We start from the raw sequence: 20,175 nt of genomic DNA, 5'->3' as shown, positions 1-20,175 counted from the left end.
GTCACCCCCACCCCCTCCCTTCCCTTTTCTAATATAACCACAGTTTTCCACCTTGCCCACTGCGCATCCCAATGCGCTGCCCCCAAGCTCTTCGCTCAGCTCAAGTAAACCGCCCCCAGCCGATCCTCGTCCTTCTTCCTATAGCGAATACCCATGTGTTGGTAGCAGGTAGTTGGAACGTAGCCGTTTCGGAAATGAATGCAAGCATCAAGACATTATCACATGCAATGGATGACTGTACATATTAGAGCCCGTGTTTAGAATATCACTGTACTTGTATCTTGCTCGAGTCAAACATTGGTACACATCATCGAGAACATGTTGTAACACAGCGTGTTGGTCATATGCGGACATGAATCCCATTACGTACATGACAAAGACAGAGCCAAGGAAAAAAAACCAGTCCCTCCCAAGCAGCCCAGACCAAAGGAAAATCCTAGCCTACGACGAGTATCCCTCATCATAGTCGTTGTCATCGTCATTCTCGTAATCCTCACCAGAATCCATATCCTCAAGTAGTCATCGCTCCGCTCCCGCAACCCCACCATTTACTTCCACATCACCCCTCTCTCCAGCACCACCAACAACAACACTATCGCCATCGACATCCTTTTTCAATCTCCCCTCTCTACTAGCGAACCCCAGTCGCTCCACCCCCAACATAAGCGGCAACGGCAACACCAATGCACAGACCACGGCCTGGAAAACCAACGCCCAGAACATATGACCAGGTGGTCTATCCCCTCCCTCAGCCGCCTGGCCCCTACCCGCCTTCTGCACCTGTTCCAGATCCACCGGCCGACCGTCTTTAAGCTCATTCATAACGACGATGAAGATACCGCCAAAGACCTGCCCGCCAACCCAGCAGATGGTGCTCGACACCTCTGGCGAAGCAGGAAAGCTAATCTCGACCAGGTACTCCAGCGCAATAGGCAGCAGGCTGAACGAACACGCGCCCAGCACCGCACTGAGCACATACGGCGCTGCGATAGTGCGTGTCTGCGGCGCCCAGATCATGGCTAGATACGCGGCTGATAGGATCGGGCAGAGAATCTTTATGCCGAGGAGGTAGGCGTGCGTTTTGTCGGCGATGGGCGAGGTGATGGCACACGCGACGAGGCCGACGACGATGAGGACGGCGCCGCAGATACCCGCTTCGTCTTCGGTGTAGCCGTATGGGTACAGGATTTGGTTGAGGAGAGAGGTGAAGGCGTTGAAGAAGCCGGTGTAGATGCCAAAGGTGAAGAAGACGAGGTAGAAGGAGGGTGTGCGTAGCATTGTTCTGAGGGAGGTGGAGATGGGGGTTTTGCTTATGGCGGATGACGCGCTGGGTGGTGAGGGGGGAGAGGCGGGTATGAAGAATGACTGTTTTTGTATTTTAATAACAGGTCCGGACTTGGGTTTGGGGAAGTATGTATGGAGATAAGGATAAGGACAAGGGGGAGACGTACCGGAATACATGCTGCGGTTGCTATACACGATACAATCAACACTGTAGTCGGTACATCGCCCAGGAATGGGTTGATCAACGATGCAAGCTGTTGTGTCACGTTAGTATGTCTTTTTGCGATCTTACCTCTATTATTCAAAGTGCATAACATACCGCTGCTCCAAACGGATTCGCCAAACTCGCCAACGCCGTAGCCCCCACCCTTCCTCCCTCCGTAAACCACATATCACTATACCGCGTCGGCGCTGCTAGCACAAAAGGTTGCGCAAGTCCCGTCAATATCTGTCCCACCATGACCACGCTGAACACGTTTGTCTTGGTCCCTGCATACCGGATCCAGTTCCCCGCCAAGAGTAAGATGGAGGCGGCGATGATGGAAGGTTTAGGGCCCTTGTGCAGGAGGTAGATTGTTAGTGGGGTGGACACGGCAAAAGCGAAGAGGAAGGCGGTGCTGAGCCAGTTGATGGTGCTTTCGAGGACGTTGAAGTATTGGGAAGATGTGGTGGATATGGGGGCAAAGGTCAGCCACTAGTGATTGATTGTTAGTAAGTGATATCTCGCGCCCCCCGTTGTCTCCAATGACAAGAAGTCGTCTTTGGAACATTTGGTCATAGTGGCGTCAGTAGCTCCGTCGGTACTTAAAGCGTGCGCGGGACCCTGACCTAAAAGACCCTTTCCGTACCAGCTGCGAAGAAGCAAAGAAGTCAACTTACATCCCAACTAACGACAATGTTCAACAACACCAATTGTCCCAAGCCAATCCACCGTCTCTTGTACACCTTGTAGTGCGTATGGCTATAACTCTCTTTCTTCTTGCCTAGCCCGAATCTTCTCTTCTTATGTTTCGGCCGCTGCTCACGTGCCTCATCTCCATCTCCTCCGCCATGTTCAATGCCGCCGGTAGTCCCATCTCCTCCAAAGTCGACTCGTCGCGAAGACGACGAGATGCCTAGCTCTTCGTCGTCCAGTGCAGCGTCTTCGGAAAGATGCGCGGCATTCTTGAGCATGGCATCATGGGTCTGGGTGTGCGATAAGTCGGCCATGGTCGTTATACGGATGCTCTAGCCGACGACTTCGTTCCTTGGACTTCCAGGACGCGCTGCGCGGAAAGGGTACCCGTCCCTCGATATATATAAGCGGCGTATAGATCGCTCAGGCCAAGACCAATGAACGACGGTGGCCGTAAGTTCCCACGGCAGGTCAAAATGCCTGTGAAAAGCGGATGTAAGGTTGGTATTTGTGGGTAACTTTGTTCTTCTCCAGCGTGCGCGCTGCGCACAAAACGGTTCCCGTCTCTTGTTGAATGTCGCAGTCCCAGTGATAACAACGCCCAATCGATACGTGCACAGATAGCCGCGAGTTTCCGAGGCGCACCAATATTGCAGAACCAGCTGTTCAATCAAAGCCGTCGTTGTTGTCGTTCTTATCGCATCCGCGGTCGCAAGACGCCCGAGTTTGACATGTGCGACTACTGGAGGGCCATTGGCGTTGGCTAAATCATTGCCTCTGGATGAGGCAAGGGGTGAGCTAGTCGGGACGGACTTGCCGCCTTATTCAGCGCTAGTGGGCCGTTCTTTTGCTGCAGGTGCACGCAGGTGTATCGTGGGAACTAGCCTTGCACATTGCTTCGCGCTGGGGGTGGAGCAAGTCTGCTGACGCCTTGTCTCCGTGCGCACTGGTAAACATGCTGTTTTGGGAAGAGATGGGAGGGCGGGGAAGGACAGGGATCGACTACGCGACTGTGTTGGGTTGATAAGACGAGGAAGTTGGAGGTCGGCGTGCATGGATGTGTACGTGATTTATCCGGGTGAGAGATGAAGTAATGAAATAGTTGAGGATAGTTGCGCGAGGCTGAGATGTGGCGCGCTTCGGTGTCTCATTCAAGCGGAATGTCACGAGTGGAGTAAGCACGTGGAAGGCGGCCTCCCCTCCAAGGCTGCAACTTCAAGAGGTGATCGTCTCTCAAGGAAGTGTCGGACATCAATACAGACATGTCAACATCATTCTACCCCATTTACGATACTTTGCCCGATGCAAGCGACAACTTGCGCCTTCTTATCGTCCATGCTGGTGGCGTGTCCGAACCTATTCGATGCACACTGCGAACTGTCAGCTTTCGCGACAAGCCTTCTTATGAAGCTTTGTCGTACACGTGGGGCGATACTCCCACCACCGAGTCAATCGAGGTTGACGGCTTTGACATTCAAGTTACTGCGAACCTCGAGCAGGCGCTGCGTCACTTACGGGATGTGGAAATCGATATTACACTATGGGTAGACGCTGTTTGCATCAATCAATCGGATTCAGCCGAAAAGTCGCATCAAGTTGCATTCATGGGCAAGATATATCGAGACTGCGCCCAAGTACGGATCTGGTTGGGATGCGATAGCTCCAAGTGCGGCATTACACAATCCTCGTTCCAACCGAGCGACTCAGCAGACGGCAACTCTGGAACAGTGGATCTATTCGAACTTATACGCAATCTGGCAAATGGTCAACACATATACGAGTGGCCTTGCTTCCGTACCGAGAATGACTGTGGGCGCGATACAACGGTCTACGAGGTCAATGATAAGTGGACCGAAATTCGCGAAGCGTTCTTGGCTGTCATGGAAAGCCCATGGTGGTCGCGCATGTGGACAGTTCAAGAAGCGGTCTTGCCTACGAAAGGCATATTGACCTATGATGTATGGTCCACATCGCTTCAGACAATCGCTGACTGTGGATTCAAAGCCCACGAACACATCGTAAATTGTTGTAGGGATACTGCACTTCAGTTTCCTCCTAAATTCTACGCCTCACTGGAAAATTTCTTTTTTGTACTTCTATCTCTTGCCAACGGGCGCATAAGGTACGACAATGGCGATGTCCAGCGATCAGAATTGCAGCGACAACATGTGCAATATAGCTATCGGGAATGTCAAGACCCTCGCGACAACGTGTATGGACTCTTGGGGATTGCTGGTGATATCACTTTCAAGCCTGACTATACTTTGTCTATACATGAGGTCTTCTTGCGTGCTACATGCCACATGCTTTGTCATGAAAAAGGTACATTGGGAGCCTGACAGGACATCAGTATGGACCAGGACCGGGCAAGTGGGCATCATGGGCGCGTCAATTCGATGCACCCGTCGATATTACCTTTTCCGGTTATGCTTTGAAAAGATACTTCGCCTACCATCCAGTTCATTCCAACATTTTCGATGCCTCCGATGGCCATAAATCGAAACGCGTGTTGCTTATGGCTCATCCGACACTAGGAGAATCGGACGCGAGCCACTTGGGACTTGAGATTGTAGGCAGAAGAGTTGGAAGACTTAATTTTATCTCGCAGGAGACCTTTCTCAGTCCTATAATAAGAGACGTGAGCAGGGTTCTCAGACAATGGACCCTAGACGCGCTCAATTGGGATGTCATGGATAGCTTAGCAGATAACCATGCTTACAACAACTCTCCTAATGATTCCAGCAAATATCCAGAGACATCTGTGAGGTTCTGGAGAACGCTGCTAGGAGGGTTAAGTATACCACACAACGTACACGTTTCACCGTGGGAGTGGACCAGGTTTACTCCTGCAACGATGGAATGGCTGGATGAATTTTTCTCGTGGTTTAGAGTCTATCAACCTATGGATCAGGCACTTTTCCAGATGATCTCTGTTGTGGCATACGGAAGACGCTATTTCAAGGCGGGTGATAGTAGTCAGGGTCTCTGCTACCCGAATGCTTGTGTTGGTGACGAGGTGTGGGTATTGCATGGAGGAGATCTACCGTTCATTCTTCGACCAGTCTGTCTTGATCAAGAAGAAAGAGGGACGCTGATACCCTTGGATGAGCAAGCCTTCATGAAAGACGGAAACTTGGTTTTCAAGGACGATTGCCAGCCTGCCAAAGCACCTGATGGATACTACGAGCTTGTTGGAGACTGTCATTTTGACGAATTTATGCATGGCGAAGCAATGCACGACGCCGCGTTCCAGGACCAGACTATCGTGTTGGTGTGAACATTGGAGGGATTGCAAAGCATGAGGCGACGTCTCAGGGACTCGCTAGTCGCTCTATTTCAACGCCGTATATATGTCAGCAAGTGGTAGTCGGTGCAGTGAATGTAGTGGCTTTTCTGGCGCAAGGCAAAAGACTCGAGCAGTCGTGGTCAATGCAAAGGTCAGCCTGTGCCCATGATCCCCCTACCTCCACTCCCCCCATGCCTTCATGGATATACTGCTCGCCTATGTACACAAGCCGGCCGGGCCGTAATGCGACTCAAGTCCATGGTCCATTTCCTAAGAAATCAGTCAACATCTTACTGCCTCGGTCCATAACGGTCACCTCTCGCAGCAACCCAAGCACGCCCTCGGCACCAAGAGGCATCAACATCATTGTTGATCAGCACTTATCACTAAGCCTTGCTCCATCTCCGAAAGCGAGCGAATGTCAACCACACGAGTCTTCTCCATGTGGTGATGAACATACTAATCCTAACATACCCTTATCACCGCCCCCATATATGCCTTCGGTGTCTAAGCTGTTCGACTCTCATCGAAGAGACTCTACACATATGGGTACCTTGGTCGCGCCCGGTCATTTGGTCGTGCACTACTAGCTGGTCCATCGCTCAGCCTGATGAAAGTCCCCAGGGGCGATCTGTCGGCCAGTGCCGGCAGCATTGCCCATACAAGAGCCTTTTCTACGCCTGACCAGCGCTCGACACGTAGGAGTGATCGAGCATCAAACTCGTACTTACTTGGAAACTTTTCTCATGCAACCCAGGACAGTTGGATACTGGCCGGTACTCCTGAGCTACATCACGAAAACAGTAGCATGTCGGTAGCCGTTGCGTCAGGGTTCATACGCGTACCTAGCATCACCACCCCACTGCATGAACGAAATCCGTCGAATCGATTCTTATCTTCATCCGAAACTAGTGCTCGTAAGTTGTCGCCAACCGGAACAGCGCCTCAGGAAAACCTTGGAAAGAGCGAGGCGCCCTGGAATATCGACCATGTTCGGAAAAGCAAACAGGCTAGTGGAATCCTTGAGACTCAGAATCCAGGCCATCTCTTCCACACTGCAGCATAGTTGTGGCAGATGCCGTACTAATAGAGGTTCCGTACATTGCGCCAGATACAACACCAGAGACGCCCCGCAACATCCTCGCACGAGCCAAAGCTAGAGAACCCGTCAACGCCAAACCTGCACATGCCGATCAACTCTCTAGTGATGACCAAAAGAGAGGAATCATTGTTGAGCTGAACGTTGGTTTTACCGATCTGCGTCGTCAGCGTTGGAGTAGAAGTGCGTTGACCCGGGGTCGTCCAGCCGGCGCTATAGTCTCGCGCACAAGGCCATCTCACGAGGTTACCTCGCAGCGATTAGATGAGCCCGTAGCAAACGCAACGGTTCTTCAAAAGCACACGACTTCGCTCACTGACCATGAAGCTGCACTTACGCTTCTGTCTCCTACTGTCGCAGTCAATATGTCCTCACGACGACCAAGCCAGGATTCAGATATCTCAGAAGTCATCTGGCCGGATGAGATTCCGGATGAACCGACCGATGCACAGCTCTCGATCAGCCATGTTAGAACTGTCATATCGCGGGCCCCTCTAGTTGAATCGCAGCGCGCTGATCTCACCCCCACCGAAGCTAACACAAAAGTCTTTATTTGTGCAGCAGTAGGAGTCGCTGCAGGAGTCGCTCTCTGGGGTCTTTCGAACGAAATGTTTTCTACGAACTCGGTGCTAAACTCAGTCGTGGCGTCAATTGTCGTTGCGTCTGTATACATTACTCTACGATTGATGGCAGGTGGTCGGTTGCGACCTTAGTTCGTGGACATTGCACAAGGCATAGGTGCGGCGGTGGAAGCATGATTTGTCTCTTTCTTTCACAGGTTACAAGACGGTCATTAGGAAAAAGGATGTTGTCACTTACAAAGTTCCTGGTTGCGATCAAGTGCATAGAGTAATCGACGTCCAATTCACTAAGCTATAGAGTCGGGTGCTAATAATATCAATGTGGAATAAGATACCACAGCTGCCTCACGTAACCATCACTAGCAGTAGAGCCCAACAATTCCACCTTAGAACCCTGCCTTGACGAAATCCTCGAAGCTAGTCAAGCTCTGGCCAGATACAGCCTCAACGTATTTGCTGTACTCATGCTGCTTGGCAGGAGCGTCGTTTCCATAGTAGCTGTAGTCCTTGATCAAGGTCATGTTCTCTCCAAGTTCAGTCTTGACAAGAGGAGGAAGCGGTAGGTACCCCTCCCATACGTCTCTGGGTACCTCCATAAAGGTCACATTGTCGCCAGTGACCTTGGATACAGTGGCAGCCACTTCGTTTGGAGTGACCCATTGCGAAACAGCTTGGATTCTAGCACCATCGGCACCAGCCCCGAGGACCAGGGCACCAGCAACGTACTTGCCAGCATCGGAAACGATGTCGATGAGTGGGATTTGTGTACTAGTAGCGTCCCAAGGGAGTGTCATCATGGAAGCGCCAGTGGCCGGATCCTTGTTGATGGTGCTCTTGAGGTTCTGCATAAAATACCCAGGCATGAAGTGTGTGACCCACATGCCCGTCTTCTTCTTCTGGGTCTCCGCGTAATCAGAGACTTCGGCTTTGGAATCAAAATGCTCGACGTTGGTGAGAGCACCGTTTGTTAGGGCCGTGACGTTGGGGAGTGAAGAGAGGATGAGGTGTTTGACTCCGGTAGCGATGGCGGCGTCGACAATGTTCTTTCCTTGGGTGATCTCCGTCGACTTGGACATTGTCTCCCAGTAGTTGGTGACGGCAAAAGCGGCGAAGGCACCTTGAAATGCGGCTTGAAGGGACGAAGGGTCATTGAGATCGGCTTTGACGGGCTCCACTCCCTTAGCCAGGAGTTTTTGGGCTGAGGGCTTCGTAGTGTCGCGCGTGATACCACGGATCGAGTACTGAGAGGCGATCTCGGGATGAGCAAGAAGAGCTGTGATGACAGAACCACCTTGGTTGCCTGTGGCGCCTAAAACAGTGATGATCTTCTTGGAGGACATTTTGATAGTTTGTCTGAATGCGATATCGAGTTGCTGGATTGCGACAATGGATTTGTGTTGCAGATGGAATGAAGTGCGACTTGAAGAGTGCTGATGCTTGAGATACTGAATGTCCTCCAGCGATCCCGACGTGGGCTATTTAACAAAAATTGCTACATGCGCCTTAACATAGCGAATGCATCGAGCTGACGACGCAACTCCATGCTATGCCTTTCGGACAGCAACGATGATTGCCCACCCGATTACCCAACTTTCGCCCTGCTCGGTCTCGGACAAAAGCTAGTTGCCCGACAAGCGAAAGAGCCAGTCAGCAACTTGTCATGTTGACCGATCGGTGTATGGACTAGTCTGGTTCGGCGCAGCGTTATCCGATTGGGCGAGTCACAACGAGCCAAGGCTGGCGCAGAATGATACATGCGACGAGAGCGCGTTGAGTGCGCAACCCTGCCAGTGAAAATGGCTGACAAACCACTGCTTTTAGATGACGTTGTCGCACACAACGAAAACGCGAACGTCTCGCGCCTCGGGGTGATTGTGAGCAGGTCCATGAATGTCATCGCATCGTGGCGAACGTGTCTTGTCTAAAAGGGTGGGGACTGTACCAGCGATGATAAGCTGCCAGGATATTCTGACTGCTGAGTGTACCTAGTATGTGGGCTGCGGAGGCCACGCACCCGTGGAAATAGAAGTTCCGGCTGCGGTTGCACTTCCACTAGACCGCGTTTGGTCTAGCTGCTATGTACCCTGGACTTCTGTACCCATCCCTGATTACATAGTCACTATCACCATCGTAACAACGACAACGCCGAGACTTAACGGAACTTCAGTTCACTAAACTAATCTCAAAGACTGTCGGCATTAAACATCTCTCAGCGCAAGAGCTGACCAATGCGTGCACTGCCTGGTTCATCAGCAGATCTCGGTCGTCGGGCGATGAGAGGAGTGATGTTGCGTGACCATTTCAACAATTCAAGTTGACGGCATCGTGTCGATTGATGTGATGTAACTATATAGCGCGCCTGTGCTATACTTAGATATCTTCGTCTCTCATTGCTAAACAAGTTACAAGCACAGAGTTGAGCCGGTTTTCCACCCCCAGATTGTAGCGCTAGGCTAGATTGACTGCGCGATTCTTCTCGCTGAAAACAAAACAGACATGAGTTCTCGCACCATTGCAGTTGCTGGCGGCACAGGCAAGCTTGGTCGCGCTATCGTCGAAGAGCTTATCGCCCATGGGGGCTATAAGGTTTTCATTCTCAGCCGCAAGGCAAGTATCCTTTCCACAGCGCAGTAACTCAGATGTCCCTAACTGTGACCTTAAGTCTGACGTGCAAACCTCAAATGCACATGGAGCCAGTATACTAGCTACCGATTACGACAATGTCAATAGCATCGTCAAGCAACTCGAGACCAACGACGTCGACACCGTCATCTCCACCTTGGGCTCTACGTTCGGCACAGACTCTGAAATCGCACTTATTAAAGCAGCGGAGAGCTCCAAAAAGACTATACGATACATCCCCAGTATTTGGGGAATACCCTGTTCGCCAGAGTAAGCATTCCTACTTGGTAGCCTAGAAAGTTGAGCCGAATGTTAACACAGTTCCCAGAGCTGCGGCCATTCTCCCCACGATGAGCGCGAAGAGCGGCTATCTCGAAATCCTCGCAAGCACCTCTTTGGAGTACACTGCAGTGTCGAACGGTGTTTTCCTGGACTACTACGGGTTTCCGAAGGTGAAGTCCTATCTGGGAAATTTACCTCGTGTAATCGACATGGCTGGAAACGCTGCCGCCATTCCCGGATCTGGAGATGTGCCCGTTGTCTTCAGCTATAGCTTTGACGTGGGGCGTTTTATCGCTGCATTGCTATCATCTGCCAGGTGGGAGAAAGAATCGGTCATCATCGGCGACAAGATGACGTGGAATGAGTTTCTCATGGTGGCCGAGGAGACAAAGGGTACCAAGTTTGAATCCAAGCACGACTCGTTAACAGCTTTACAAAAGGGTCGTTCAACAGCACTGCCCAGTCAGAGACAACTGCACCCGTTTTTCCCGCAAGAGAAGCTCGAGCGTATGTGTGCAATGTTTGGTGTACTTTTTGAGAACGGCTTCTTCAACTTCAGACATGAAGGAAGCTTGAACGAGAGGTTTCCACATATCGCCACGAAGAGTGTGAAAGTCTTGCTAAAGGAATCGTGGGCGGACAGTTGAGACGCAGATGTAGTCTAGCGATAGCACCGCACAGACTGGTACAATCTTTGGTCGCGTGTCTCGTGAGCGATATTTGCCTAGCATCCGATTCATAGTCGTCATACGCGATAATGGCATCACATCATTGCCTTTTGACGCTTATCGTGTCCTGCTTGTTGCTTGTTGATCTATGGCCTGTCAAAAATTCATCACCTATCGCCATCAGGCACCTCGCTCGTGCACAGAGGCGAACAAATTTCAGCATTCACGTCTAATCCTAATTGCCTCGGCGCCCACGAGTTTCTCAATGAAATCTTACGGGATGTTACTTGCAGCATAATGAGCTCGTAGATATACGCTCTTCAATGTGACGTCCAGAGCCACCTCGGCTATGCCGCCCTCTTCCAGCTTCCGGCCACTGATGTCATACTCGGAATTCTAGAACAAGAACGACTCAGTTGAAGCTTCTTCCACGTGTGTTTCCGGCAATTGAAAAGAACCTCCGGTAGCAAATTCAGAAAGATATCTGCCCTGTTTCCACGATGCGAACACAAGATCCACGCCATGGAACTTCCTCATGCTGCATGATGTCAGGCCGTCCGTGATGCAGTTAGCCTCTTGGCAGATATGGCCATAGATGCAGTCGATAACAGGGCAATGGCTTCCCCTAGAGCATGGTATCCTCTTGACTGTATATTGGAATGCCTCTACGACTTGGGGGCTGATATAAGAGTGACCGTAACAGCAATTATCTCCAAAGCTACATCCGTTCGCGAGATGGAACGATCGACAAGGCTTGACGTCTTTTCCAATTCTCCACATGTAGTCCTGCCAATCACTAGTAGAAGGCATTTGGGTGTAGTAGTCAAGACGTTGTCCCTTTGCATTGACGGGTATACGACCAGCAATTGCTTCGTGGACTCGTGGTAAGGATCCTGGCTGATGTAGGATGTTTGTAGACGGTCTGAGCACAATCTTCTCACCCATGTCGTCAGGGTTCGTTTTAGTATGTGAACGCCCGCAGTGACCATCCTTGCAAGAGACCTTGTCGCTGACTATTGCGGTGATGATGTGCTTCTCAGTTGAGTGAGATGTGAGTGACAAGAAGAGGTCTTGTTCCAGAGGCTTATTGAACACCTCTGGGATGCTAATCACAGCGCATGTTAGAGGGATGAACTTGGCACCTGCTCCCATGCCGTGTCCTTGGATCAGCGTGACATTCTCGGAGTGCGTTTGTAGCATCGAAATGTAGCCTGGGCGTTTCCAAGCAGCGACGAAAACATGCTTGCAGTCTGGGCCTTTGCGAGCTGCCTGAAAAGCATCTAAGAAGGTCAGTGTTGAGACCAACTATGAATATTGCTTCGAAGGTATCAGTGGTTGTCTACATTGCAACCTTTATAACTGTTACAGCGCGGACTTTTAGGCCAAGCTTGGGGGGTAGAGAGTGTGTTCACTGACCGACGACCTTGAGCTCCACCATTGCCTCATTTCCAACGCCGAGGAAGTCAAAGTCGGAATCCATGGAGGATAATTGAACAGCAAACTGTTTCAAAGGGCGAAGTAGATCGTTCTCTAGCTTGGTGGTGTTGGCGTAGACGCGCACCACGATCCGAGACGTGCCAAGTGTCGCTGAGGACGAGACCTTGAATGAGTGCTCCTTCGTGCTCTTGTGAGGTGTAGCTGAGGAGGATGCATCGATCAAGTGCTTCCGAATCGGTTCATGAAGTCTCTTCTTGATGTTGAATGGTTTGTCACGATCTAGGGCGGGGTAGCTCTGGTCGGTGGATCGATAGAAGATGTCGCCGTTGAACTAAAGGTCGTGTTAGTAAGCATCACTTGGGTGTTCATCTTGATACTCTACCGGGTAGCTATGCGCATCAACCAGCACCAGCACATAAGAGTCGTCGTGTGAGTGGCTCTTGACGACACCTTGATCCAACTCCGTTACAGCCTTTCGGAGTGCATTCCTCGACTCTTCGCGAGGGTCTTCATTGCAGTTGGTTGATATGCCATCAGCGAGGTGGCGGAGCCGCGCTGCCAGTTCGGCGATCATCTCGAAGCTCGCCATCGTGTGGAGTGGGCAAAAAGTGAGGGCCAAGCTTGGGAGAGGTATTACAAAGGCAATTTTTTCGCGTTGTGTGCGAGGTTCTTGTTGAAGTGCGTCGTGTGTTCATCTTCACTCTTCATCGCGGCGTAGCGGCACCCTTTCGAGCAGTGATCATACTTTAACGTTTCAGAGCCCAATCATGGCTACCTACTCCTCATAGCAAGCTTGCATGCGTCAACACCTCTCTCTGTCTGGATGAGATAGGCGTGCGGAACTCGCCTAATAGAAAGCACTACAAAATAATTCTCTACGTTGATTGCCGTGCTATAACTAGCTTAGGTTTGATACAGAAAATGAACCTAACATTTCTATGCTGGAGTAGCTTGCTATCGCGCTTTTCTCTTTACATAGTAATGCATAAAGATTCCTGCTTCTTCAAGGTCGGCTCGATCATCTGACGTATCTCATTCCTCTTATCCGCAACATCATCGAAGAGAACCAGTCGGTTTGCAACGTTGCGTGCCTTTCCGAGTGGTGTTTCCAAAAGGTTTGGGACGTTTTCAATTAACAGTTCCAATAGCTCAAGATAGCGAATCCTGTGTGCGGTTGCGCTTGGCTCGAAGTCGTTGTATTGTACTATTTCCACCCAAAGTGGTTTATACCTGATATCCCCTTCCTTGAACGGCGATGTTACTATAGTGCGGTGTCTTTTCTCTTGCAAGAGTCGGCAGATGATGCGTCGAAGTGTTCGTGTTTCAAGCTCGGTTGCAGATTCTATGTTCAGATATTGGAATATCGCATGAGATATTGGCGATTTGTTCTTGTTGTAAACCTTCTTGTACTCATCATCTATGAACCAAAGTGTTGTTAGCTGGGCCGCATCCACACAAGAGCGAGTGTCTTTAGGGGGTACAAACCGAACAAGAGATACTCGGCACAGAATATAATGCGAGCCTCTAGGAGCCATGATATCATATAGGACTCGTAGTCGTCAAAGTAGGTAAACAGTTTCTCGTCCACTAGGTAGATCCAATGTCTTCCTGAACTCTCGAAGAAGCCTCGTGTCTTCTCATGTGCTTTGCTACCAACTTGATCGAACACAGAGATCAGCTTGCTGAAGAGTTGAACACCTTCTCTTTCCCATTGTCCTAATGCGTGTTGATCTTCCCCTGTCTCCTGGTTCCACGAGAATGAGTACTCCACAGCGAACAACAAACTGCTGACTAAATCGAGACAGAGCTTGCTTCGCTCTTTGCGATTCTTCTTGACAGTGGGTGGAATAAAATGAAGACTTAAAATAGCCGCTCGGACAAGTGAAGTGCGGGGACCAAGTACAGACATGTCGGGTGGAAACTTGCTTAGTTCCATCGCGGCTTCAGGTTCGGCAAGAAACTCCCAGACAGTTCCGTGTACCGCATCCACAACGTAATCGTTGTAAATGTCATGCGTCATTCCGTTCTTGGACAGCGGGGCAATACTCCTCACCTCGAAAATGCCTCCACAACAGCCTTTTAGTCTGTCTTTGACTCGTTGCAAGCTACGCTCTGCATTGAATTTCTTCAGATTTTTTTCCTCAATCAGATCCTCGATAGCGTCTACCTCTTCTGCGAAGTCGAGTAGAAGCGGGCTGAGGGCGATGTCTATCTGAAAGGACTGGGCGAGGATTGAGATTATCCTCGCTCTTTCAAGGAATTGACCATGTCCGACGCTTCTCAGCATTTGCATGTATAGCCCACTTTCTCCGGTCAACTCTTTTGGGAGCAGTCGAACCTTGTGCTTTAGGTCATGCAGCCGACTTCGGTGGTTTATACCATCTATGAGTAGCTTGACAACGAGGGAAACCCACAAAAACATGCCTGAGGCCCTGTCTTTGATGTCTTGGCATATCTCATCTGCTGCTTGGGGATCGTTTTTCGCTAGTTGAGCGAAGCCTTTATTCTGACCAAGCTGCGAGTCGACATAGCACGTAATATCTGGCCCAGTCACTTTCTCCAACTCTAGCCTCGAGCATCCCTCTAGCCCCCCTTCTTCGTCTTCGAACCCAAGATGCGGCCGACTCGATATGCAGATCTTGATGTTTTCGTTTTTCGCAATTTCCGAAATGATCTTTGAGAGTGATTGGCACTTTTCGTAGGCTGTCCTCTGGTCCTCCGAGGAGCTCTCATCAACGCCAACTATCTCGTCGAGGCCATCGATAAGAAAGAACAGCTTGGTAGAAGCACAGATCAGTTTCGCAGTCCTGTTGAGAGCATTGAACAGATCGTCCAGTCCCAAGATATCCAAATCAATGCCATTCTTGTCAAATTTTGGGAATTTACTTTTCGCAGGTGGATCAGGTCGCTTCTCCCGGATGTCTTTGAACTTTGAAAACTGCTCCCAGCGCTCTTTGTAAACCTTGACAATAATTGACTGGTCATGGGCGAGAACCTGATGGAGCAATGTCTGCAAGAGGCGTTCCTCACTGCTTTGCCCGCGTTCGAAAAAGTACGCTGCCTTCAAAAGCTGACTTGTCCCTTTCCAATGTGAGAGGCTCTGATCCGTCTTTGGATGCTGGAAAACATGCTTCATTAGGGTCGATTTTCCTGATCCTGCTTTGCCAACGATCCAGTAAAGGTTCTTCATGTTGCTCTTCTTCTGTGTCTGGCTTCTCATCCACTCCTCAAAGCTTTTGTTCTCGTCGCTTTCCAAAGTCATGGATGAGAGATGGTTATCCAGTGGACGAAAGTCTCCGTTCTTTTCAAAAATCCAGTCGAATGTGTGCTCATGTGGACTGGCAACCCTCTGATATTTTGCTGTCATTCTCTCGAATGCAAGGGTTTCTAGTACATCTGCGAAGAGTTATTCCAAAGCTGTCTGAAAGCACTAAAGCATGATATCGAAGGATACTCTGGAGTCTGAATGCATCATGGGACTGGGACACAAGTAGGGCTTATAAAGAACCGCACTTACGAGTGTTGAAAGCCACGGCACCTATTTCTATCATCAGCATAATTCTCGACAATCATATAGAATAATTCAAAAATGGGTGTTTTTCCAAGAAACGCACACACAGCAGGCCGATACATGATTGGTGTCCATGTGAACAGTTTCCTAGTCTTTGATAGTAACCTCCGCAACTCGATAGAGTTGCAGGCCGACAGAAAGAGTTTTATTGGCCAAAATTATGATGCTGAAAGATTTCCTTCTCGCAGACGCTGAAGCCGACTCTCCAGATCATCATCCGCTACAGTGGGGTTGGTGCGATGAGCCTGCGAAGCCTCAGATAAAAACTGAAGCCCCGGGAGTTTCGTGGGCAGTTTGGAACTTTCTGACTCACTTTCCCGGAGAGCAATATCATAGAGCTCTTTGATGTTACACAACACAAGTTCGAGATTATCAGCGTCCACATCATCCTTGGGGTTGAATCTGCAAATATCGCTATGACCACCAGCCAGTTTCACGACATTTTCGACATTGCCTGGAAGAGTCCCGAATTTTGCGCTTTTGTCGGATACGATCTTGCGAAAAAGGGAAACGTCAGCTGGAGAACGCTACAAGAGTAAATAATGGAGAGACTCACGCTATCGTCACTTCCCCAGAAAGAGACAATCTGGTATTGAAGGATCTGCTGTCTCCACTGAACGGTCACGAGCGATTAGTACTTTTTTAAGAAGATGTTGAAATGCAACGAGTGAGGGTAACGTTTTCCTTACATGCTCTTGGAGAATACCAGTGAAGATGGAATCATCCTTTAGCGTTTCCAGGACGTCTTTGTTCTGCTCAAACCCAGTGCCCCTGGCAATTTTCGAAGTGATGTTCCCCAGCGTTAATAATTTTGGGTTTCCGCCATTGTGTGGTGTAGCAAAGAAAGCAAGACCTGCACTAAGTAAAGAGTCAGACTTCCATCAGAATTTCGATGTAGATAGGTAAGGAGCGTACGTTGCGTCTTTGATATGTGTATACTTTGGGTTGTTATGGGCATTTACAAGCGCCTGCTCGAGCAGTAAGCCTCCAAGACTGTGTCCAATCAACACCAATGGCCGCTTTGGATCCTGGATTCGTTTGACTCGGATTCTCTCAAGGAACTCGTCTGCTTTCTGAACAAAGCTGCTTTTGTCTTTGCCGTATACAACTGTGGAGTTATAGGAGTACATCCAGATTCGAGCATTCGGGGTTTGTTTTGGTAAAGATTCCTTCAGCCATGAATGACCTTCTTTCTCCCACGTGTCAGCTGCGTGCGAAGAAGAGCTTCGCGGATTGAGACCGTGAACTGCAATTATGCTTGCACAGTATAAGCCCAGATCTGATCGAGTGTGGGGTGAAAATGTACTCCACATATGTCACGACTTCGTCTGCATCATCTGTTTGTGGAAGTATCGGATAGAGTTGCTTGAGAGACTGCGCGAACAACTTGTCAGCTCGTATCCCATGGAAATTGAAGGTCCCAGCGTACCATTCTGCACGCTGACCGTTGGAGTTCCCAAACCAATGCTGGGATATGAGGAGGGTCAGGGTGTCGCAATTCAGAGTTCTTAAGAGGAGCTGAAGCCAAGGTTGTGCAACCTGACGGACTTGGGTCTCGGCTCCGCCACCTACGGTGGAGTAGGCTCCGTGCAATACTAGCAGCCGCCACCAAGTGCAACACTACTTTGCAAGTTCCAGATCGCAACACTGCAAGCCACCCTGATGCTGATGTGTCGTTAGTGCTTACGTCTGCGTTGTGTGGCGCGTGGCGCGTGGCGCATGGCACGTGGCCCTCATCGCTAACAGCTACTCATATCCCGTGTCAGGAGTCTGCTGTGTGAAAGGTAAATGTAGGCGGTCGACCAAGAGACTACAAGCCTTGCTCTTCTGCGAGCTGATACCTAGGAACTGTCGCATCGCGTTACTTTAGAGTAGGGCTAAAGGATATGTAGTATAGGACAGAGGATGTGTAGCAGCTTCGTGCCTAAGGGCTGTTGCAAGGCTAAGCTGCACTGTAGCTGCAACATGCTGGTAGTTAAGGCAAAAGAGGGTGCTGGGTTGCTTTTGTTGTTAGCTGCTTATTGTTCAGCCCGCTTAGCCCACGCAGCTTACCAACCCCGCTGAACGACGTTTAGTCGGCTGCCGCAGGCCGCACTGTCGAGGCACGTCCGAAACACCACGCAGTCGCAATACGACAGCCGTATAGCCATTCGCAAATTCTGCCGCAACAGCGTCAAGAGGGGAAGCCGATTTCACTAAGCACTGTATAGTATGCACATCCGCATTGTCTCAATGCATCCGCGTCACCAGGGCCCTCTATGGCACTGCTGGGTCCTTATCCTTTGCTGCCTTGCGGACTGTGCTCATCCGTACCACTTTAGCCTTTGGCTCTGCCACATACGCCTCTGGTACAGCACACTTACGCTCCCGGCTACCCTTCCCTTTGCCCCTACCGGCTGTCACTTTATCTTTCGCCGCACGGCTTTCTCGTGCCACCTCAAGGTCGTGTCAACCCATCACCTTTGCCTTGCCTAGGACGAATGATCTAGTCGATCGGCGAACTTTGGCTTCTTTGTTGATTTCGGACAAGAATTATTTTCGCTCTCGCAAGAGAGCACATTAGGCAAAGGATATTTGTGCCGCGCTTCCGAGATTTTGCACGTGCCTTCTTACGCGCTGCGTGCTCTAAAGTGTTCTGTTTTATAAGATTATACAGCGACGCGAGAGCCTGTGTCGTCACTAGCGTTACAGGCGTCTGAGGTTCTTTGTCTGAGAAGAAGAACATTTCTTTCGACTAGCAGAGGGAGATGTAAGGCCGAGCTGCGCTCTATCACTAGAAACGCCCCTTAACGAGTTGTAAGGGTGTAAAGTTTCGGACCTGTTCCTGTGCTGTGCTAGGAGCGAGAAATAACATGATCAAAGATTCGATCCTGAACAGATTTCGCTAGACCATACGAGAGGTGATCGCTCGCAAGCTGGCACTCGCACTCGGGATCAAATGCGCATACAATATCATTCTATACGTGTTAGATATGGGATCTAGAGACAGTAGAAGGTACTTACTTCGAGACAAATGTCTTGGAACTTGCCAGTCATTCCCAAATCGTCGTTGTAAGAGATTATAGTGCCGTTGCTTTCCATAGCCTGAACAGCGAAGAGTCCATACGCAGTCCGGTTGTCGGCTCGGCCCTGGCTATCGACGTTCGCCACTCTGCCAGGCAATCGATACGGATTGCCGACCATGATGACACTCTGAACAGATTCCAAGGTCTTGTTGTTCAACTGAGCGAGTGCTTGCTGTAATACAGTAGCACCCTGCGAATATCCAAACAAGAAATATTTTTGGTCCGGACAGTCTTGCAGACCATACTCGATGAGGTCAAGGAGATTTTGAACGCCCGAGGCTACGTTCTGGTCGAAATCGGCTGGGTACACCACAGCCTGATAGGCAGTGTCGGTGCTGTTGACAAGAAGATCGGAGATGACGTTCTGAAACATCAGTGACACGCCCTGTGGCTCGCCTGATCCACGGGCATCAATTAGCTCTAGAATCGGTATTAGTACGGATCTTTTGAGCAATGTTAAGACAAAAGTCCTACTGTATGCAGGGCATGGTCTGATCTGTTCCGGCACAGGAAGGTTGATACGAGGGATCGCGAGAAAAGCCGGGTCGCCACAACGGCAGCCTGACTCTGCTGAGACTAGGCATGCAGCAAAAAGGGCAGATAGGAACGAGGCGCGTGGCGAGATCATAGTGATGGGATTGTGGTGATGTAGATGTTCGAGAGACGAACACAACCTATTAGAAGTACTTTGACTCTAGAGAGCTTATAATAGCTCGTATAGGTTTGAGTATATCCTTGATCTCATCAAGTAGCCTTACTTGGCCATGATCTTAGCACGAGCCGAAAGCTTTGGCGAATACGATTAGCGTTCGATACGCGTATAATGGCACCTAGGCGTTTCACACCTTCGCGGTCCACAGGTTATGAGAAGGGAATTTCTCGCAAGCAGGCACTGCGCACCAGCCATCAATGAAGGGATATTGCGAGGACCGATGTGACAATCATTGTAGAGACAGATGCTAGAGAGTGTAGTGCGAATTGACGTTGTGGCTCGGATGCATGGCGACATTCAAAACTTCTATCGTGCGTTGGCGCACTTTTTCTTTTTGTATGACTTCTCTCCATTGCTCTTTTGCTAACAGTATTGGCTAATATGTTCATGTTTGCTGAGAGAACAAATGCAATGACGAGAAGTAGATTGACGGTTGTCAGGCGCTAGCGAACGCGCTGCTTCCGGAGTCGCGTGCCCACTCACCCAGCTATCAAACTTCAATCTGGTATTGTCAGACTAGCCATCAGAATTGCTGCAACGACCAAAGAGCCTCATAGAAAGAGCTGGTCTCTTCACGCCAATGCTACGGTAATCGACATCTTGGTTAACCTTCCGAGTTAGGTAAGTGGGGCAAGCGAACTGGCAAACCTCCCGTCTGCGCAAGCGTGCATAG

General features: G+C 50.0%; 7 protein-coding genes across 7 annotated transcripts; 2 read left to right on the top strand and 5 right to left on the bottom strand.

Moving 5' to 3' along the window:
• Positions 1–519: 519 nt before the first annotated feature.
• Positions 520–2,493, bottom strand: AA0111_g10059 (hypothetical protein; the record flags this gene model as incomplete). The annotated part of the gene is made up of 4 exons (XM_028643766.1): positions 520–1,365; positions 1,452–1,538; positions 1,604–1,978; positions 2,164–2,493. The coding sequence occupies 4 exons, from the start codon at positions 2,491–2,493 to the stop codon at positions 520–522; spliced, it is 1,638 nt and encodes a 545-aa protein (XP_028502431.1).
• A 948-nt stretch (positions 2,494–3,441) lies between these two features.
• Positions 3,442–5,456, top strand: AA0111_g10058 (hypothetical protein; the record flags this gene model as incomplete). The annotated part of the gene is made up of 2 exons (XM_028643765.1): positions 3,442–4,137; positions 4,530–5,456. 2 exons carry the CDS (start codon positions 3,442–3,444, stop codon positions 5,454–5,456), a joined length of 1,623 nt encoding a protein of 540 aa, XP_028502432.1.
• A 2,075-nt stretch (positions 5,457–7,531) lies between these two features.
• On the bottom strand, positions 7,532–8,485 carry AA0111_g10057 (hypothetical protein; the record flags this gene model as incomplete). The annotated part of the gene is made up of 1 exon (XM_028643764.1): positions 7,532–8,485. One exon carries the CDS (start codon positions 8,483–8,485, stop codon positions 7,532–7,534), a length of 954 nt encoding a protein of 317 aa, XP_028502434.1.
• A 1,232-nt stretch (positions 8,486–9,717) lies between these two features.
• On the top strand, positions 9,718–10,696 carry AA0111_g10056 (hypothetical protein; the record flags this gene model as incomplete). Its single annotated transcript, XM_028643763.1, has 2 exons — positions 9,718–10,037; positions 10,096–10,696. 2 exons carry the CDS (start codon positions 9,718–9,720, stop codon positions 10,694–10,696), a joined length of 921 nt encoding a protein of 306 aa, XP_028502435.1.
• Positions 10,697–11,113: 417 nt separating this feature from the next.
• Positions 11,114–12,728, bottom strand: AA0111_g10055 (hypothetical protein; the record flags this gene model as incomplete). Its single annotated transcript, XM_028643762.1, has 3 exons — positions 11,114–11,997; positions 12,134–12,485; positions 12,537–12,728. The coding sequence occupies 3 exons, from the start codon at positions 12,726–12,728 to the stop codon at positions 11,114–11,116; spliced, it is 1,428 nt and encodes a 475-aa protein (XP_028502411.1).
• Positions 12,729–13,125: 397 nt separating this feature from the next.
• On the bottom strand, positions 13,126–15,521 carry AA0111_g10054 (hypothetical protein; the record flags this gene model as incomplete). Its single annotated transcript, XM_028643761.1, has 2 exons — positions 13,126–13,571; positions 13,640–15,521. 2 exons carry the CDS (start codon positions 15,519–15,521, stop codon positions 13,126–13,128), a joined length of 2,328 nt encoding a protein of 775 aa, XP_028502433.1.
• A 3,038-nt stretch (positions 15,522–18,559) lies between these two features.
• AA0111_g10053 (hypothetical protein) lies at positions 18,560–19,418 on the bottom strand (the record flags this gene model as incomplete). Its single annotated transcript, XM_028643760.1, has 3 exons — positions 18,560–18,682; positions 18,729–19,210; positions 19,265–19,418. 3 exons carry the CDS (start codon positions 19,416–19,418, stop codon positions 18,560–18,562), a joined length of 759 nt encoding a protein of 252 aa, XP_028502438.1.
• Positions 19,419–20,175: the final 757 nt, after the last annotated feature.

This window comes from Alternaria arborescens, assembly GCF_004154835.1.
Source record: "Alternaria arborescens strain FERA 675 chromosome Unknown contig_31, whole genome shotgun sequence".
In the NCBI taxonomy this organism is placed as follows: domain Eukaryota; kingdom Fungi; phylum Ascomycota; class Dothideomycetes; order Pleosporales; family Pleosporaceae; genus Alternaria; species Alternaria arborescens.
This window is presented reverse-complemented; position numbering and strand designations above follow the sequence as displayed.